Source organism: Strongylocentrotus purpuratus, unplaced genomic scaffold (genome assembly GCF_000002235.5).
Source record: "Strongylocentrotus purpuratus isolate Spur 01 unplaced genomic scaffold, Spur_5.0 spur5_scaffold_14, whole genome shotgun sequence".
NCBI classification, from domain to species: domain Eukaryota; kingdom Metazoa; phylum Echinodermata; class Echinoidea; order Camarodonta; family Strongylocentrotidae; genus Strongylocentrotus; species Strongylocentrotus purpuratus.
In genome coordinates, this window is record NW_022145599.1 from 21,031,085 (window position 1) to 21,052,187 (window position 21,103).

Here is a 21,103-nt window from a genome sequence, read left to right on the forward strand (position 1 = left end):
AGTTGTACTGAACAGCTAGACTCCTGATATTTCGAGACTTGTATTCAGCGGTAATCATTAATACCATAGTGACTAAGTTGAGTCTCCTTTACATTAATGTGCTGTTGGAAGTTATCTATGTTTGATTATTAATAGTAACTACCAAGGGCCTAGTGATAGTTTAATTGTCTGTCACTGTTGAGATAGACAGAAGAGGTTTCTGATAATTCTGTAATCATTGTATCTTATGTGAAATTATAGAATATAGAACCAGTTTTTAACCATAATCAATTTGTCTGGATGTGATCATTTATTAAGTGTTTTCTTGTCTGGAGGGATACTGCTTTTTAGTAGTTTAATTAAAAAAGGGAATTATGTGGGATTACTAGTTAACACGCAACATAGTCCATACCCCATGTAGTTTTCTAAAACCTTTAGAAATCATGTTCAGATTAAGTATTTGTGTATGCACTTTTAAGAGGTGACGCTCAAGGCTATTGGAATCGTTGATTTTACGAAAGTTCTTTCGATCGTATTCCTGACAGTTTTAAGACAAAATACTTTAGGAGGAACGAATGAATTTCAGTTTCAATAAAATATAATTTTTCCCGCCGCATAAATCCTCTAAAATCTTAGTTAATATTGGGACTAGAGGATTGCTTTTAAAGGAATTTCATAACAATAACTCAGATAATTTTATTATATTTTTCAGAGACATCTCTTCATGCCAGTTAGAAAGACTGCCGCCAGGGGTTTTCCGCAAACTTTCGCGCCTGTGGAAAATGTAAGCTTTGTATGATTCGAATTTCAAAGAACTGTAAATTCATTATCATCTTTCTTTTTTAAAATTCCACATAAGTTTTGTAATGTACCACGTATAGTCTTTTTTTTAACTATTCGTGTAATAAAAGAGCTCTAAATTTTATTTCATTAACATTTCAGTTCAGTCATTACTATGGCAGAATAAATAGTTGAAACAATAACTCGATTGACACTTCTGTGGTATTGTATAGTTAAAGATAAAGATCAGTTCTGGTCATGCGATTGCATTGTGAAAGAAACGTTGTGGAATCGATCAGAAAAGGTTGATCATCTAGCATATAAGTATTGGTGTGAACTGCAAGGTTCTGGAATCATCAAAATGATAAGAAATTTGGACCAGTCTTGGTAAAGTTAAAGGCACTGTATACAGAAAGATATATATAAGACTACATCACTCGTGCAAGACACGTGCGTTATATCTACCAGGCCCAAATAGATATAATAATTTACCAAAAATATCAAATAGTAAGCGGTTTTTCGGCAAAATTTGTATGATCACGTATTAGTCAAAACACATTCTTTCACACGATTGGTAATAAGAGCTTCCATTTCATTTTTTGAGAGGAGGGCTTTTCCGAAACTGGTGTTTACCTTTAAGTGATCCCATTGAGCTTAATTACTTGCATTTCGTGTATATCATATAATGAGAAATTGCGTTTTGGTTGAAGCTAGTGGTTAATTGTTTGCTTACGTAACAACGAAGAAAAGTGCATCGCTGTCAATCTTTTCTAAATGCATTTGACTGAAAAGTCTTAAATGCAATGCTATTACACTTCAAGCTAATTATTATAGCATTGTATGTGAGAAGAGCAGTTAGCCACTTATGTAAACATGTTTTGATTGTGTGTGTGTGTATAAGGCCCTTGTGGGACATTGCAAAAGTGCATTTAAATTCAATTTTTGAAAGAACGGTTTTGCCTAGTGTTTATTTCCCTTTCGAAAACTTTGAATGAATGAATCATTATGCGAATGAATACTTTAATGAGAAAATGGTAAATTAGTTTGCTGAAGTCTTTCACAAACAGTGTATCAAAGCACTAGAAAACTAAAAAATATTAGGAAAAAGAATCTAGCTTAGGCGTGAAAAGAATAATTAGTTACCCATATGTCTCCCTATTTTTAAAAATGCGTTTTACATAACACTCTTTGGGGAAAATACAAAATGCCTTTTAGTAGCATACACATAATATAATAAATACGTTATATGTTATATTAGATCTTCACAATCTTTGTCCCATGTCTTTCCTCGTTGTAAATGCAGTGTTGCAATCAACAACAGTCTGACGTATCTAGAGAATGGCACGTTTACAGGACTAGTCAACCTGAGGCTCCTGTAAGTAAACCGACAAATTGGACCGAATTCACAAAGGAGGTTTGTAGACCTAGGTTTATGTGCGTCATATGACGCATTTCGATGCGTTTCTGACCATGGTTCAAACAAACCTTGGTCTGAAAAGCGTCAAAACGCGTCTATAACGCATATAAACCTAGGTTTTGTCTACAAGGACTTTGTGAATTCGGGCCTTTATGGTTACAAAATTATCCTCATCAAATGATTTTACACCCAACCGGATATGAAGCTAATGTTCGAAAATTAAAGGGACATCATATAGTCTTCTTTTATTGTTATTCTTTCATTAATTCATTCAATTTCTTTTACAAATAGTCATATAAAACATAACTTACATTGAATTCATAACTTCGAAGGAGTATGAGTGTCATGAATTTAAGGAAAATATACAGACCGTTTGAATCTAATCAAATTTAAAGAATCTAACAAAGCCATGACACGCCTTGTATAGATTGATATTATTTTAAAATCCCGATTGCTGGATTATAGTCATACCGAATTGTTTCTCTGTTGTATGATATTGAACTCAATGGAGATTCTGCATCCAAGATTCAGGCAAGCACCAAAATTAAGATGTTAATGTACGGTGTATTTCATATTTCTCCCAAAATAGATACTTAGATTATAATCTGATAATGCGTTTAGACGAGGGGTGCTTCACAGATCTTGGTCGTCTCTTTTTCATGTAAGTATATAAATAGATCAGTGATTTTCGAAACATCCCGAATTAAATAATCATATACCCGGGGAAATTAAACCCTTGACTATAGTCTTGCGCGAAAACACTAATTGCCAAATATTTTTTTTTTGCTTTGTCACGGCAGCTGTCCAGCGTAGTAATCTGCGGAAGAAATACAGTTGCAGTTTTGGAGGAGTGAATGGTTGGGGTAGAGGGTTGTAGTCGTAGGCCTGGGGGAGTTGAACGGTAACGGTGACGCAACCTTGCAGATGCTCTCGTGAAGTAATGATCATCATAATTCCCAAAACAGCACTGGCTTTTAGATCAACAAGTCACACAAAACGTAATGTTTGCAATTCTCTGTGAAGGAAAATACGTTCAATATCTTTCAGATATACAATTTTTTTCTCAATTACTGCCGGCAGTGTTTTTAATCACCTTTCCTATTTGTTAAAGTTGCCATGAAAATTCCCCTTTCATAAATCATTCTTGTGTTTGAAAGCTAGCATGTGAATGTCAATTGGGCGACCCCCCAAAAACAAAAAAAAACAAAAAATCATCTTACACGCAAGTTTAAGAGAAGGGGGCATCCTTTGTTTTAAGTATATGACAACCCGAATAAAAATATATCGTGGTCAGATCTACTGCGTTCATTATTGGGTCACCGTCGTCACATTCAATTTTATCGAATAATTATTATTTTGTACATATTCCAGTGACCTCGGTTACAACCAGCTATCCGAGATTCGCCCAGGTACATTTAAAGATTGCAGTTCCATGGAGCGCCTGTAAGTTTTCTGCATTTTTATATTAAAGATTTAACTTGTTTTCTGGTATAGAAAGTATAGAAAATAAATTATCACAGAATCCAATGAAACTTACATTAAATGTTCAAGATTTCAAATAAATAACATGTGCCAAAAAATGTTGGTAGAAAATGTATAGTGGCTGAGTTATGAGCAGGCAAAGTTAAGGAAATCTGGTAGTGGGCCCGACACCATGTGCATAACACAAGTCACTATGTGCAAATTGGAGTTGTGGTTTTTATCGAAGATGGTGCCCAGTAAGGTTTCGTGCCTTTGTTTTTATTTCACTGGGTCAAACGACCAAGCTACTGCAGGAAAAAACAATCCAGAATAAATCACAGTAATTTTCTCTCAAATATGATTCCCATACCAGAGCTCAAGATTAGCATTAAAAGCACACTGCATCCAATATATATATATATAAATAATATATTTTTCATAAAAGAACATCGAGTATATATATACTCAATGTTCTTTTGTAAAAAATAAAACAATTAATATAAGATACACATTCACATACACATTCCTTAATTGTCCAGCGGACATCAAAGGATATACCTGTACATTATATCTTCTCCTCTTTTAATTATTTCGAATTTTAACATGTACAGTAATTTCAGTTTTATCAGGATACTATAAATATGATGAGTTGAATTTCGATGATTTTTCTTTCTTTCAGGGTAATGCCTAAAAACCATATTGAAAGTGTGAATAGTTCCGTATTTGAAGGAATAGAAAAACACCTCAAGATAGTGTAAGTATTAACAAACAAATAAAAATCAAAACTGAGAGCACGTTGTTTTCATTTAATTGATCATAGTAGTTTTAAGCAGAAGAGAATTTCTTGGGGCGCTTTAGAAATAATTTCCATAATTAATCTGTTTTTATAAACTTATTGTTTATATAATCGTTACTTTTATTATTTTCATTATTTTTATCATTATGATTATTGTTAATATCATTGTTGTTATTGTTATTATCTATTTTGATATCATTATTGTGATTATTGTTTATATTATTATTATTATTATTGTTCTTGTTGTTATATATTTTTTATATTATTATCATCCAGATTATCATTGTCATCGAAATGGATTTCCGCTTTTTAGTAAAATACAAAAGAGAAGCAATGTGGAAGTGGAAGAAAGAAGTAATTTGAAATAAATGTCAATCAGTCAGTACAAGCATGGAAAGGTGTCTAAAGAAATTTAGAATGTTTAGTTGCCACGTTGTACTGGGGAAAAACACTATAAGGAAATGACAATATCAATCAGTAACATTAGTCATAAAATAGAAATAATCAACAAAATACATCGGTTTGAATTTAACTCTAGTAGAATTCGTGTAGGTCAGTGTATGTAAACCTCCTGTCCCTGTTGGTCGTTTCATGATTTCATGTCTCTCCATCTCATTATTACTATTAGTTTACCCCTGCAGAGACCTCTAATGACGTCTTCCAACGCTTTTCTTTAATTCCTTAACTTACTGATAATTGTTATTGTCTTCGTTTCCATGCCCCTGCAGCTCCTTTCGTGATAATCCTCTTCATTCCATCGCCCCCGGTACTTTCGACGGTCTAACTCGACTCGATGACCTGTAAGTACACTCCTTACATTTATATGAAAGCCCATTTCCACCATCACTTTACTTTTTACAAGATGATTACTACTAACATCACCGTGGGAAATTACCAGCATGACTTGTACTAATGATGAGAGTGTGTATTGTGACAATTGGTGACTAAATTTGGAAATTCGCCGCTAGAATTTTGTGATTTATATCTCTAAGGTTTAGTTTCATCCATTTGATTTATGTTTTGGTAACACCGCTCAATACATCTATTAAGTATTATCTCCTTTCAATATTATAATTACGTGTGTATTAGACTGCACTGTTCAAGCTAAGCTTTTCAAAGTTGTATGAATTCAGATCACTAACAGCGCTTTTTGGATCGAGCTGTCACTGTGAGTTTAGAGATTATCGAGCACACTAGATTAAAAATAGAAAATTTTGACAGAAAAATTGATGTGTCAGAAAGATGTGTCGATAAGCTGAACTGCACAGCGTTTTGAGCCTTATATTATGGTGATTTGAATGGTTCTAGCCGTAAATCAATTTTTGTTCGTTCCTCCTTTGTCTTGTTTTATTCTAATTATTCTCGTTTGCTTGTCATTCAAAACTTACAGACATATTATGTCCACTACGACGAAACGTATCCAGCTTTTCCCGGAGATATTTCAGGGATTGGAGAACCTGCTTGCATTGTAAGTTTTTTTAATCAATTCTTACAAGACGATAAATTAAACCTCAACCTTAGCATTAAACATTTTCGCACTAAAGCTTTGTATTCGGTTAATTTAGCATTATTGGTTTAAATAATTTCACTCTTTAATTGTCAATATATTCTGCTACGAGAAAGCAAACACACAATTTGTAACACTGAAACGATGTCATTATACAGTGGTGGATCCAGGTGGGGGCCGACAGGGCAGCCACCCATCCTTGATGGCCTCATAAAATACAAGGGGGGGGGGAGAGCAACGGGTGAGTGAGAGAATGTGTTTCCACCGAAATAACCAATATGGGCAGTGCAAATTTGAACACACGTTCGCTCCGCCGTTCCCCCTTTTTGGAAAATCCCGAGTCCGCCGTTGTTAACGAGTGGGTAACCCAAGGTAACTTTGATAGCCTTGTGCCTAAAGCCCCCATCACACCGTCCTTGCTCGAGGGCTATACAAACCCAGCGCGTTTCTGCCATTCCTTATTCCCGTTCAATATTTTAGGCTGTGCAGATGAAGACATAAATGTCACGTTGTAACATGTTCATAGTACGATCGAAGTACGGCAATTCCGTTCGCAGTACGCCCATCTCGTTTTAAGGACGTTGTCACTTCAAGTTCGTTTGTTTATTTCATTTCCATAAAAAAACACAGCAAATGCAAATAAACATACAAGTATATAATTATACATACAAGGAATGGTCAGTTATTACAATAGTTTAAAATGAAATTGGAGAACATAGGAAAAGCCCATGGTGGCTTTGTATAAAAAGTTCCCCGAATATTATAATTTATATTATTGAGCATATATGAGTTCGAGATATCACAAAATACAAAATACAGCAGGACGGGAAAAATTCTGGATAGACAATCCGAGCCCGTCCATGAAGCTCTTAAACAGATCATAAAAAGTTGCTACTACGTTCAATCCGTTCGCACACAGTTTGAGCCCGTTTGGCAACATTTCCCAGAACGTATTAAAAACTAGTTTGGTGTGATGTTGGCTTCACTTCAAAGTCTTGAACTGCACAGCTTGAATCGTTGAAGTTGAACGGGAATGAGGAATGGCAAGAACGCGCTGGGTTTGTATAGCCCCCGGCCTGGACGGGATTGCACACGCTCTAGGAGCCCGTTCGGACGCTTTAAGAACGAGATGAAGACAAGTTGAACTGTCTTTGAACGAGTTGACTGGGTACCAAACTGGTTGTAACAAGTTTCAAACTAGTTACAATGGATTTGGACGTATTGGGAACGAGTTAGAACTAGTTAAGAACGGGCTTGGACTGCCTGGAAATGGGAAATTTCCCCCGATCTGAACTTGATATAAACTGGCTATGGACGGGGTACATACAAGTTGAACGTAAAGAGAACTGTTTAGGAATGAACTAGGATCGTACTATAGACATTTAAAAAAAAATATATATTCTACCCCGACCACAACCCGTTTTACGGTTTTTCTAGGACGATTCCAGAACGTAGTGAGAACTAGTTTGAAGTGATGGGTTTTTTAAATTAATGATTATTACATATTAGCGCCCATTTTTATCTGCCCCAATTTAAGTCTGATAGATGCCCCTTTTATGTTGACAAGTACCACCTTTCCTTTGTAATAAATGCCAATTTTGACCTTTTTTTTATAATTGCCCCTTTTCTTCTCCATTGAGTGCCCTTTTTAGGTATGAGAAGTGCACCGTTTCTAATCTAATGGTTGCCCCCTTTACTTTAACACGTGCCTTTTTTCTTTTCTAATAAGTGACCCTCTCCCTTCTGTTAAGTGCCAATTAGTTTTGGTAATAAGTGCCCCTTACACAATCTGATTAATGCCCCTTTTCACCTCCGATAGCTGCCCCTATTAGTCTCTTATAAATGCCTCTGTTACTTTGACAAGTGCCTATTTTCCTTTCCAATAAGTGCCCCTTTCTCTTCTTTTCCCCTCTAAAAGGTGCCCACGTACTATTAAATACTGCTAATATGAGAAAATGCCTTATACGGTACGCGTACAGTCTGTTTTCCACTCAAACTGCGCAACCTGTAATAAAGAAATCAATTCATTTGCCATAACGAAAAATCCATCACATTATCTGATCATTTTCTTTCCTGTATGTGGCATGATAACATAAACAATATGGTTTATAAAGAAAAAGGGTTTTAATGGACATATTTGTGGTGTGTAAAAACCTTTGAAATACAGGTATTTTCATAACCCCCATATTAAGAGTAAATCAAACTTTAATGTTTCAATACACCATAATTTATATATATAATATCACACTTGCAACTGTATATTAAACATGTTCATTACTTTAAACTCATGATAAAATTTGAATCAATTAAAGGTCTTTTTCATGTAATACATATTTGGTCAAAATTAAAAATCTCGATTTATGACGCTCTTTCAAATTTTGAGCCAAAAATTATATTTTTAGTCTAACCAAATGCGCGTGGCATCCAGTCCTATCTTATTTCTTAGTATTATTACAAGAGTTTAAAATGCATGTGCATAACCCCAAAATGCCCTCCAAAGTACAAAGTCTGTCACATAGTAATGATAATGAAATCACCCTTAGGTTCAAAATTTGATTATTAGAAGTACATGTATTTGGTACTTGTTCGAAATCTATACATGTAATAGAATGAGCGAAGGATAGTGTACAGTCTTTATCTTAAACATAATTAAAGAGAATTACTTTTCGAGGTTAATGGTCTGTTTAATCCTCCTTCTTATCGTGAAATCGTGAAATAGTAACATAATCTTAGGACTTTGTTGCTTTTAACATCATATAATCTCATTCTTGATATCGATTTCGAAATCCATTGCCAACAGAGTGGTGTATGACTCCCGGTTCTGTTGCATCGCACCAGAGAGAGCCTCATGCGTTGAGCGAGTACCCTCTCATCCCCTCTTCACCTGTCGGAAGACCTTCCTCCAGAACCTAATCATCAAGATCTTCATGTGGATCCTGGGTATCAGTGCGTTGCTAGGCAACGCCTTCGTTATTTTGATGCGTCTTCGGTGGAAGGAGACGACATCAGCGGGCAGTATTCAGTCAATCTTTATCACCAATCTGGCCTTTGCCGACTTCTTGATGGGCACCTACATGATCATCCTTGCCACTATGGATCTCTACATAGGTGATTCGTACTTCTGGGAGGGTCGAGCCGAGGAGTGGAGATCGAGCATCGTCTGCCAGATAGCTGGCTTTATCACATTCTTGAGCAGCGAGGCATCTGTCTTCCTCCTCACCCTCCTCACCGTCGACCGCTTCATCTGTATCATCTTTCCATTCAGTACGTACCACATCACCGTCGCCAAAGCACGCATCCTCACCGGCTGTATCTGGGTGTTCTCTTTCCTACTTGGTCTCGTCTCCATCCTGGTTAACTACCTCAACCCCGACGCGTACAGTCTGAGTGACGTGTGCATTGGCCTGCCACTCATCCGCAAGTCTGTTGACCTGTATGCCGAACTTGACGAGAATACACAGTCTCGGTATGACGTAGCGAACTTCAACACGGTAGCTTCATCCACCGTGTCTACCTGGGAGTTTTCCATCGCCGTCTTTTTGGGTATAAACCTCATCAGTTTCATCGTCATCTTTCTCTCCTACATTGCCATTTTCTTCAGGGTAATTGACTATGTTGAGTTTTTCTCTGTTCCTGTCGATAAACCTATTAATCTTGTAATCATAAAGTATTCGACTTTAAATGACTTTAAATTTCTTTAAAAATATGGTGACCACACATTTTCTCCTGCGACAATTGCTCCGGCTTTATTTTGTCAACGATATATAGGGTTGGGTTGCAATTTGGTTTTGGTTTAAGTCTAGGGTAAGGGTTAGGGTTATGTTCAGGGTTAGGTTTAGTGTTGTGTCCACGGTTGTAATTCAGAATTCGGTTAGAGTAGGAAATTGACGCGGAGCAATTGGCGTACATCCAAAAAGACATTTATTCTTCCGATTCTGTTTAAAGGTTCACGCAGGCACATAGGGGTGACTTTATGAAGAGAGTACTATTGGAGGGATATCATTTCACTTGTCTCTGACCAAAAAGGTCACTTTGAAACATAAAGCTAAAGACGGAAATACTTTGAGCAATCTTTAAAGGAACTTAAGCATCCACTTTCTATATAAGAAATTACAAATCAGTCACCCTTTAATAACCCTGTGCAATGAATGGGTCAAGTTTTGCGCTCAGTAGATAAAAGGAGTTACGTGATAAAATATCTGTTCCCTTGCATTTTCGGATTTCTGTCTTAAATTACTTCCTACGCAAGAACGTGTCTTGAAACCTTGTCTTATGATGAGCAGAATGAAAAAAAAACGTATAAATCCAAATTAAATGTATTTTCCTGGATTTGTTTTCTCCAATTTTCGTTATTACAGTAGCACTCTCTCTCTCTCTCTCTCTCTGTATATATATTTATACACACATACTTAATTGTAAAAGACAGTTTCTTGAAACTTTGTCATGTATGTATTCCAGGTGCGTTATGTACGTGGCCAAGTCGGTCGTAAGGGGAAAGCGGCGAACGAGATCAAGATGGCCCTTAAGCTCCTCTTCATAGTCGGCACGGACTTCTTCTGTTGGATGCCCATCATTATCCTGGGTATCCTCATCGAAGCAAACGTCATCACCATCTCCTCCAACGTCTATGCCTGGTTGGTGGTGTTCATACTCCCCATCAACTCCTCGATCAATCCCTACTTGTACACCATCATCAACGAGCCGACGACCACGCCCCATCGAGAATCGAAGAAATAATATATACAAACAAAAAGAAGAAGAAGAAGAAGAGGAAGAAGAAGAATAAGAGGAAGAAGAAGAAGAAGAAGAAGAAGAAGAAGAAGAAAAAGAAAAAGAAGATGATGAAGAAGAAGAAATTCAACAGCATCAATAAAAACAACAACAACAATAACATCAAAACTATAATAAAAAAGAATAAGAAAAGAGATGAAATCCACGGAGGCAAGTTTACTTAGATTTATTATCAACGGTCTTTAAGATAATATTGTATATACATTTACGAAATGCACATATAGATACACGCGTTTTGATTTTTATTGTCTTAAAAGAATATGGTCAGATTTAAGATGTTATCTTTGATTTCTAGAAATTGTCAAAAATCCTTGACATTCAAGTACACTGTTGGTCATAATGGTGGAATAATTATTTATACCCCCAATTTATTGAATGATTTTGACAATGATTTATTCCTAACAGATCTAGATAACAGTATACATTCTCAGATTTTATTGAATGACAATTGGGGAGTGTTTGTTTTGTGTGACTGCTAAAGCATGTGTGTGCTACTATGCTAATCAACAAGGGGACCTACGTCCTTAAGTCATATCTGACTTTTATGGGGATTAATGCCTCATAAAAGGGCACTAATATAGCCAATTGACACGGTTTTGATCATGGGGGCTCACAGTAATGAGGCCATTGCTTAGCCAAAGAATCATGACGGTACGCAGCGGGCGCTAGGGTACGTCGACGCCCCCACAAAAAAAAGAAAAGAAAAAAAGAAAATGCAATAAATTTTCAATAAATCATTGCATTTTCCCCCAGTCTCCAACAGGAAAAATTCCTCTGTAGGGCCATGCATTATGGTTCAAGGCATGCCCACATAGAAGATTTCTTTATGTTGGTGGTCGGAGCCATTATGACCAACAGTGTAACTGCCAAGGTATCACTTGATCAAAAACATGCCACCCCGTATGGCATATTTTTAAAATATTCCATCTATGGACGTAATTGAATACACACCAAATACTTTAGGAGAATATGGCAAATAGTATGGCCCTAGTATTTCACGTAGACGATTTAGCCAGCGTATGCCGACGTATGCAAAGAATTTTGATACGTCGGCATACGCTGGCTAAATCGTCAAGGTGTGACAGGGCCATGACTGATATTGTTTTTGTCAAGTGCTGAATGCATTTTCTCAATTGTGTGTTGTCCGTGTTAACTATCACGTACATTTGGCAAATAGTAACTTATGTTGTGTTTGTTAGTTTCTGAATGCCTTTTCTCGCCTGTGTGTGTGTGTGTGTGTGTGCAGAGGCGGCGCGCCCGGGGGGGGGGGGGGCATGGGGGGGGGCACAGTGCCCTCCCACTTTTTCAAGCACCCCAAAAGTGCCCCTGTTTACATAGGAAAAGTGCCCCTTTAACCTTGTAAGAAGCGCCCTTTTTACATAAAAAGTGCCCCTATTACTTTGATAAGTGCCCCTATTAATTTTTAAAAGTGCCCCTTTCCCTTTTCACCTCTAATATGTGCCCCCTTTTATTTTGCCCAGTTACCTTTTCAATAAGTGTCAATTTTCCATTCTCATGAGTGCCCTTTTTAATCTCTAGTAAGTGCCCCTTTTCGGGTACGAGAAGCGCCTCTTTTCACTTTCTTTAAGCGCCCCCTTCACCTCTGATAATTGCCCTGTTCAAATCTTAGAGGTGCCCCTCTTACTTTGACAAGTGCCTTTTTTCCTTTGTCAGAATTGCCCCTTCCCCTTTTAATAATAACTACCCCTTTTTAAATCGGATAAGCGCACTTTACATTTTCTCATGTGCCCCCTTTCCTTTCTAATAAGTGCCCCTCTTCCTTATGATAAGTGCCCCCATTTACAAAAGAGCCCTTTCCCTTCTCATAAATGCTCCTTTTCATGTCTGGTAAATGACCCTATTAAATTCTGAGAGATTCTCGTTTTATGTTGACAAGTGCCCCCTTTCCTCCTGATAAGTGCTCTTTTAATCTCTAATAAAAGCCCCTTTTATTTTGACAAGTGCCCCCTTTCCTCCTGATACGTGCTCTTTTCATCTCTAATAACAGCCCCTTTTTATTTTGACACGTGCCCCTTTTCCTTCATAATAAATGTGTTTTTCCTTCTTATAAGTGCCTCTTCCCCTTTTCATAAAAGCCCCCTTTAACCTCCAATAAATGCCCCTATTAAAATCTGATCGGTGCCCCTTTCTCTCAACAAATGCACATTTCCCTTTATTGTTAGTGCCTCTTTTTCATTCTCATAAGTGCCATTTTCATCCCTGGTGAGTGCCCCATTTTCACCTCTGATAATTACCATTTGTACTTTGACACGTGCTCTTTTTCTTTTATAATAAGACTGTCTTATCCCTTCGATAAGTGTCTCCTTTTCCTCTAATCATTAAACGTGCCCCTAATTTCAAGCGATTAAGAGCAATATCCACCAAAGCTCGCTCGATACGCTCGCTCGTATTTATAGATGTCATAATTATGCTACTTATCAAATGCCTTTTCAGTTCTGTTATGAAAATGTGCTTATAAACCGATGAGGATTCGATTTGTCCTTTTTATAAGATGTAATTTTTTGCACTGCAACCTCACAAATCTTAATTTTTACCTCGCTCGCTTTGCTCGCTCGCAATCGATTGTTCCGACCATCACACCCAACTGCAAGTTATGATGCTTAAGCAACATTTATACGATGTATAAATAGAAACAAATATTGAAATCATCCCTGGTATATACCAATGTCTACAAAATTGTATATTTTCGCTTTGAGATTTCCCTTTGTAGGTGCCCCTTTTTCCTCCAGAAAGTGCCCTTTTTTGTTGGTGCCCCCCACTTTGAAAGTCGCTCCGCCGCCTCTGTGTGTATGTGTGTGTGTGTGTGTGTGTGTGTGTGTGGGTGGGTGGGTGGGTGAGTTTTTGCGTTCTACTTATTTAACACATTTCAGTGCAAACTGTTCTAAGGTCTAATGTATCAGTTTTGCCTTCTCAAATTGGCGACAGTTCTTGTTTGAAAATTACAAAGAGCACAAAATAGGGCAAACTTTCCACTCTGAGTTGCCAGTTTTTAGATTCATTGAATCTAAAAACTGGCAACGCAGAGTTGCAAGTGTATGTTCTTCAAATTGAACCGTTCTGGTGAACAATACCACAGAACAAAGAAATTAGCATTTAAACAAATAGTGTGTAAACAGGTAAATATGCTTGTTCTTGTCGTTTGCCTTGTTTTTGTTCTTGTTCGCGTACATAAAATGAATACTTCCACAGGTAGTTCCTTATTTTTTCCTAAACAAACTCATGTTGATGCAGGATAACGTTACGTTCTTTCTATGAATTATCGCGGCGTAGGTAAAAGTAGCAAAAGGCACAATATTGTTATACCTAAAATCTAAACAATGTGGCATATGTTGCATTCAGGGTACTCCTTTCGTACCGGACATAGCTGAGAATGAAATACGCAGGGAATGAGGAGGTAAATGTGTTTTTGTTCTTGTAACATGTATAACTCAAGGGGAATAGCAATTGCTTTTAAAAATACGGTCCCAGTCAATATGAATGGGCTTTAAAATAGACAACGCAGGCCACATTGTAGTTTTAGACTTGATACTTGACGAATATGATATTACAGTCGTATCGCTGTATGCAATATGGGCCAAATACAGACTATCCAATATGTGTCGTTGATCTTCAACAAATAATAAATTAATATGAAAATCAGCATACCGTTATCTGTGGCGATTGGAATTTAGTGCAATATTCAACTCGTGCTACATATTATTACCCCCGTGCAAAATAACAGGTAAAGGAAATGAAGAAAGAATTACATTTACGTAATACCTAGAAAGTTAAATTCCCAGTTAAAAGTTTTTATATATATGACGTCAACAAAACCTTTTTAAACAGGGATGACTTGATTTATTTTTTTATATCGTCAGAACTTTTTTCGTTATAGTTAGAAAAGCTTCATATTTGCCGGGTTATCGAACGGACCACTCATTGATTAGATTAAAGGGATAGTTGAGTTTTGTTTTCAGACCGCAAATGCCTTCAAAGTGCTTGGTTATTGCTCTTATTCTTATCTATGACATTTCTAATGCCCTTTTAGGACCTAAAATTGCTATGAAGGTTATTTTAGACCCCAAAATGTGTACCAATTCAGCTCTACTTAAAAAAAAATACGGTGACCGTTAATTAATTAATTCATTAATAATAACAATACATGGGCCGGCTGGTTGTGCGTACTATAACCAACACGAAAAAGCCAACAAAAAAGCCAACATCGGCATCGACTGAAATACAACCTAAAAGGTGCTATTTCGTTTTTTTCAACGGCTTATTCAAATTATCGAGTATTGTGGTACACAAATATTAGAAATCGTTATATTTATGGATATTTCAGCCGTCTCTGAACCGATTTTGATCAAACAAAGATGATTTTGTCATTTGAATTGTATGTTCTTTCAAATTTGACACCCAGTTTTTCGTTATCTCACAACAAATTATTTTGTGTAGCGCCCTCTGCAACATAACTCAACTATCCTTTTAACTCTGGGCCTAAATGAGATAAATCGAGTCCCTGGTTTTGGGAAATTCAATAAATCTTTGTTAAGAAATGAGTGTTTGGTTTCACAAATAAAAAAAACTATGAAAGAGACTATTTTGTTTAACGCCATGAACACGATAGAGTTTAATGATAATGATTGCATAGTTGGTAGTTGTGGGTTTACCATAAATGATCAATTATCCTTTTGAAACATTGATGTTAATGCGGGGAGAAGTAATATAATTATCATACTTTTCCTTTTTAAAGAACCAAAAAATAATCGTAAGAAAGAAATTTTGCAGCTTAATGCAAAATTATATATCTCTTTTTGAAATAATATGCTGGCAATCCGACTTAATTATGATATGGAAATAAATATACAAATTTTAAGAAAAGAACTTCCGGAAAAAATGGTTTATGTTTACCAAACGTTTTTGAGTGTTTTTGAAATATAATTGGAATACAAATCATAATTTGGTATAACTGTAATCATCATGTTATGTAACCGTTGTACGGCCGAGATATGAGTTGTACGACAAACATACTCAGTGTAACTTTCTTGTTTACAGTTGTTTATCGTTTGTATATAATAAAGGAACCCTGTGAAAGGGTAAATTTATTGAAGAAAAGAAGAATGCCATTATTTGTACAACTCTGCATCTAATCGGAACTGTGTTTCTCTAAATATATTACATCTTTAATTCATTAGACAAGCAAGCGTAACTGGGCCATGTATTATAAAGAATTGCGATTAATTTCAAGTTGCGATTGATTAACAACTCTTCCTAAGACGTAATTTTGGTTTAGATGAGCGTATACCATACACAGTTTGTCACGACATCGAAAAAATAAAACAGAGGTTAGAATATTATCAATTCGGCCTACTTTATCAATCTAGCTATGATTTAGTTTGTACCAGAATTGGAAAGGCCGTTTTTATAGTTCAATCTCAACCCATATATGATATCTGAAAAACAAAAGAATGTGAACGAACATAGAATATAAGTCCTTAATATCCATCATATTTGTAATTCTCTATAATGGCAACTGTTACCAGTATTGCATACAGTAAAATATTTCAGTGTATAATGGATTAAATGCATATACTATTGACTAAATTTCTACAGCGGTGCCAAATTCACTTTATACAAAACATTTTAATCAAGAAACTCACTTCACTAATAATCTGTGAAATAATGTTGTATTGCTTTCGTATTTTGATGACTGTTTTTTTTTACATTGTGAATATCAGATTGCTTTGTAAAACAAACAGTATTGGCCTTGAGCTGCATGTCATGTTGATTATTTTATTTAAAACGAAATCAATTTAATTCAATTCAATGTGGCTACAGAATATTTCAGAATAATACAAAGAGGATGACAGAGCAAGATGCTGAAAAGGGATACCGATACATTTGAAAAATATGGACAAATGTTCATTATTACAATAATATTAAGCACCTTTCAAAGATTAACGGGGGGGGGGGTAAATTAATGTCCATTACCCTAGAAAATAACCAGAAAGATTGAAATAGCAATGAGCTGGTTGTCACTGTGACTTCCGGTTTCCGAACTCTGGTGTCATCCAAATAGATCGACAGCCAATAAGACCGATTCACAAGAGGTTCACTCGACAGACAGCCCATGATTCCGATACCCCATTAGACCGACAGCCCATGAGAATAACAAAAAGAAGATACACATGACGAATGTAAATAGTTGCATAAGGTCCATGAGATCGACGTCCTTCGAGACCAGTAAAGGCAAAGGAATACATTAGAAAAATAAAACTGTATCGGGCTATCGGTCTCGTGGTCTGTTGGTCTAATTTGAACCCCGAAAAAATTCTCAGAAGGCCCGTCTGCGTAATATTAGGGATACCAATATGTCTTGTAAAATGCTATCCGCTCGTTAACAATAATTAAATTGAGCAAAATTGGAAAAGCTGAAGAGGTGAGATTGTATGACAGAGAATTAACATTTATTGATATAAGATTGTGTACTTTTTTGTCTTTTTTAAAAGTAGGTATATTTTACCTTTAATCTTTGATAATTATATAGAGACATTCCTCGCTCACGTGGTGGCGAAAAAAGAAATAAAATATAAAAACATATAATCCTATCGGAAATTTTGCCACACCACCCTGCCTTCGACAGATCTTATCCAGGGTACGCCACTGAGACATTAAGAGGACCAGGCAGGCCCATTGTCATAGTTATTTAAGGACTGTGTTTGCTCTTTCAGAAACTAGTAAACGTTTATACGACAATATTGTTTTGGTAGAAAGTAGCTTTTTGTAGGACATATACAAGTTATATAGCGAGGTCGGACCGGACCGTGAGCCTAGTTACCGCCGGAGAGGGGTGCGAGGGGTGAGAGGGGTGAGAGGGGTGAGAGGGGGGAACTTTATAAATGTGTTTTGTTGGGGACTTGGGGGGTAGGGGGCTTGAAAACTTTCGTGCAAAGAGGTAATGCAATCCGAATATGAATCAAACATTTATTATCTTTTTTGTTGGGGTGATGGTGGTGATGATGGGTAAGTAGGTCTATATAGTGCAACAAAATTAAAGTAAAGAATGCCGTGAGAAATTTGTTTTTGTTTTATTTTGGGGTGGGATAACTAGCCCTCAAGGCAACAAGGGGGCAGGATATGATGATACATACAGAAAAAGTTAAACATTGATTAATTCGAGACATGATAAATTCAAAGAAAACACAAAAAATACATGTATTGTATTGTACGTTTTTCATTTCATTGATGTAAATTTATAAACATATAAATCAGTCATCGATGCAATGTAACAAATCAATATTCTGTTTGTAAACATATATATATATATATATATATATATATATATATATATATTAAAATCACTTTACAAAGTGGACTGCTATCTGTGATGTCATTTTAAGGCACTGCCTAAAAGGGATTTATCCTTTACTGAATAGGGATTCTAACTATACATTGTTATCTTTCTTCGGTCCAGTGATCTCGAGGCAACAGACAGCAAGAACTACTGTATATAAAGGCCTGGTCTCACCGCCAGAACTTTGCTGGAGCGTTCCTTGAACGGTAGGGAGAGGGGGCCGAATCTCGACAACGCTCGTCACCGCGCACAAAATGGGAAACAAATCGAAAACACGGGCGTTGCCTTAGCGGTGCACCGCTGAAGCCGGCGTTGCTTTAGCGTTGGTTTAACGGTAGCGAGCGGTAGCGAGCGTTGGTCCCGCTCCGACACCTCCATACCAACGCCAAACCAAAGTTCATCACCGCAATGGATCGCTGCTTCAACGCCCGACACCGTTCCAGGAATCCCGTGTCCGCTCGTAAAACGCTTACAACCGCTCCACCAAAGTTTGTGCAACGTTTAATCACCGCCCGGGCAAAGCTGGCGAAGCAGCGGTGGTCCAGCGTTCAAGATTTCTGCGTTGGCCTAGCGGACGAAAGCGTCCACGAACTTGCGTCTAGCGGTGCCAAACTTTGACTGGGCGTTGTTGGAGCGGTGGTGAACTTTGCCGGAGCGGAAAATTGCCCGCTCCTCACCGCTCGCAATATTTTGTGCAGCTCAAAACTTTCGGAGCGGTAGGAGGGACCATCAGCGGTGGCCGAGCGTATACGGCGTTGCCTTAACGGGGGCCAACTTCTGTTAAACGGTGGTGAACGGTTACGAGCGGTGATGAATTTTTTTCACCGCTCCAGGAACGCTCCAGCAAAGTTCTGGCGGTGAGACCGGTCCTTAAACTTTCAATCTTTCCAATTTTATACAACAAAAGATAGCTTGGGAACCACTTCTATCTTTACGAATGGGATCCATGGTGTCCGCTTTAGGGTCCCTGGTTGGTTGCAAGGACAGTGCCCCAGCCAGGCATCCAGGAGTCTGAGCCCCCGGAAGCTATAAAGTTTTGGCAGTTCAGAACATTCTACATAGCCGTCGTGAGTGAGAAAAACTCTAATCCATCCATTGAAAATTTAAATTACACTGCCCCTATTGCGTGCTTTTTTTTAAAGACCCTTCAGATTAGGCCTTTCATCTCATTCAGTAGTAGAAAACACCCTAAAGCCTGGACACAACATTCAATGGGATGATGCCCGCATTATTGAGTTTGATACGCACCCTGGTCAAGAATGGTAGAAGAACCATCTGCAAAAAAAGGAATAATCCTAGCTATACATTGTTATCTTTCTTCGCAACAGTGATCTCGAGGCAGTAAACAGCAAGGAATTATGTAAATAATAACAAGTCAACGAGAGTGTTTTGTAGAAGCTTTAACTATATAAAACTCACATTCTCCAATTTTATACAACAAAAGGTTGTCTTGAGAACCACTTCTGTCTTCACGGATGGGGTGCAGGGGGAGAGCCTTTGCCAGGAGTCTGAGGGGGGGGGGGGTTTCCAAAGACCACATGAAACTTTCTGCACTAATTAATGTCCAATCACTTTTGTCAAGTTAATATACAGAGATACTGGCCAAAATTAAGAGGGGAAAAGATATCTACAAAAAGCACCTTTTTGGCTCTGATTTATATTTCGCACACTACATAACTCAATAAAATTGATATAAACTTGAATGTATATTAATTATCCATCTTTTGACATTTGATCCATGGTGATTAGAGGTTTTACTTATAGGTTATCTTTAAAATTCGATGTAAACACACAAAACACGTCCTCAATTCACTAATACACGTGTGATTTGGTGCTGCAAAATCCCTAAAAGTGCCCTCACTTTTCATATCTTGGCCTTAAACATGGGTCACTATTTTCTTCAGGATAATATTTCACACATATTCTCACTTAAGTGAAAATTCCAGATGCAAAATCCCGCAAAAATAATTTCCCACAAGTTCTTTTCCAATTCGCAACATTGTTACAAACTGATTGGTTTTAAATCAAAAAAGCTAAAGAGGGTGGAGTACAATGGGAAGTACCAGAAAGCGTGCAACTTTAAAAGAATTTGGAGGAAAAACAAACAGCTGAAACTGGGAAAGCTGTTACTGAGTAAATTAAGGGATTAACATATATGTGAAAGTGTAAATCATTCATGCAAATGGAATGTGGCAAAACCTTAAACATGTGTTGCGTTTTGAATGGAAGTCCCTAATAATAGGTACCATTTTTTGTTGTTGCAAAAATGACCCTCAAAATGGGTATAGACGCTTCAGCCGCACACCCCCGTCCAAACCAAATATGAGTACCCCCTTCCCCGGGTATAAACATGTTAAAACAACCATATATTTAAAAGATATTAGAGGAAAAACAAACCTTGTGCAATATGTGAACTTTATAGAATATGACACTTTATTCCTTTGAATATATTGATTAATATCTATAATGCTATCATTCTTCCACATCTGTCCCATTGTACTTTGATATGGGGACATCGTGCAAAAACTTTACTGAATCAAGTGTATGTTTTACAGAAAAGAGCACTACGTGCAATAGGCCATTTTAATAATGTAACCAAATTAAACGCATAAGTCTTTGTGAAGTGCCTCAATACATATTATTTCATTCACCTGAAAAGAATAATAGTATTTCAATAGACATCATCCGTACTGCATACATAATTTTTGACAGGTTGGACAAATATTATGGCTTGACCTACCTAGCAACACTTAATATATGCAGTTTGCATTCTGACTATTGACATACTATTATTCTTATCAGGTGAATGAAATAACTTGTATTGAGGCACTTCACAAAGACTTGTGCATCAAATTTGATTACATTACGAAAATAACCTGTTACAAACTCTCACCCCAGAACCCCCTCTGAACTGCTTTTTAGGAAATTAAATGTACATACCATATTTCAAATAAATGAATTGCCAGTTAGATCATGTACAATAATTACCTTCTATTTTCGATAATATGTTCAAAATAA

The 21,103-nt window shown here is 36.9% G+C and overlaps 1 protein-coding gene across 1 annotated transcript in view; it reads left to right on the forward strand.

Annotated features, from left to right (window-relative positions):
• The window catches only part of LOC115923539 (G-protein coupled receptor GRL101-like), a 32,570-nt gene extending 21,859 nt beyond the window's left edge, over nt 1–10,711 (forward strand). The window contains exons 8-16 of the mRNA XM_030984457.1: nt 692–763; nt 2,063–2,134; nt 2,766–2,837; nt 3,548–3,619; nt 4,317–4,391; nt 5,162–5,233; nt 5,824–5,901; nt 8,741–9,542; nt 10,399–10,711. Coding sequence (XP_030840317.1) covers nt 692–763; nt 2,063–2,134; nt 2,766–2,837; nt 3,548–3,619; nt 4,317–4,391; nt 5,162–5,233; nt 5,824–5,901; nt 8,741–9,542; nt 10,399–10,677 — 1,594 coding nt within the window. The 3' untranslated portion in view covers nt 10,678–10,711. The remainder of the gene's footprint in view (nt 1–691; nt 764–2,062; nt 2,135–2,765; nt 2,838–3,547; nt 3,620–4,316; nt 4,392–5,161; nt 5,234–5,823; nt 5,902–8,740; nt 9,543–10,398) is intronic.
• The last annotated feature ends 10,392 nt before the right edge of the window (nt 10,712–21,103 follow it).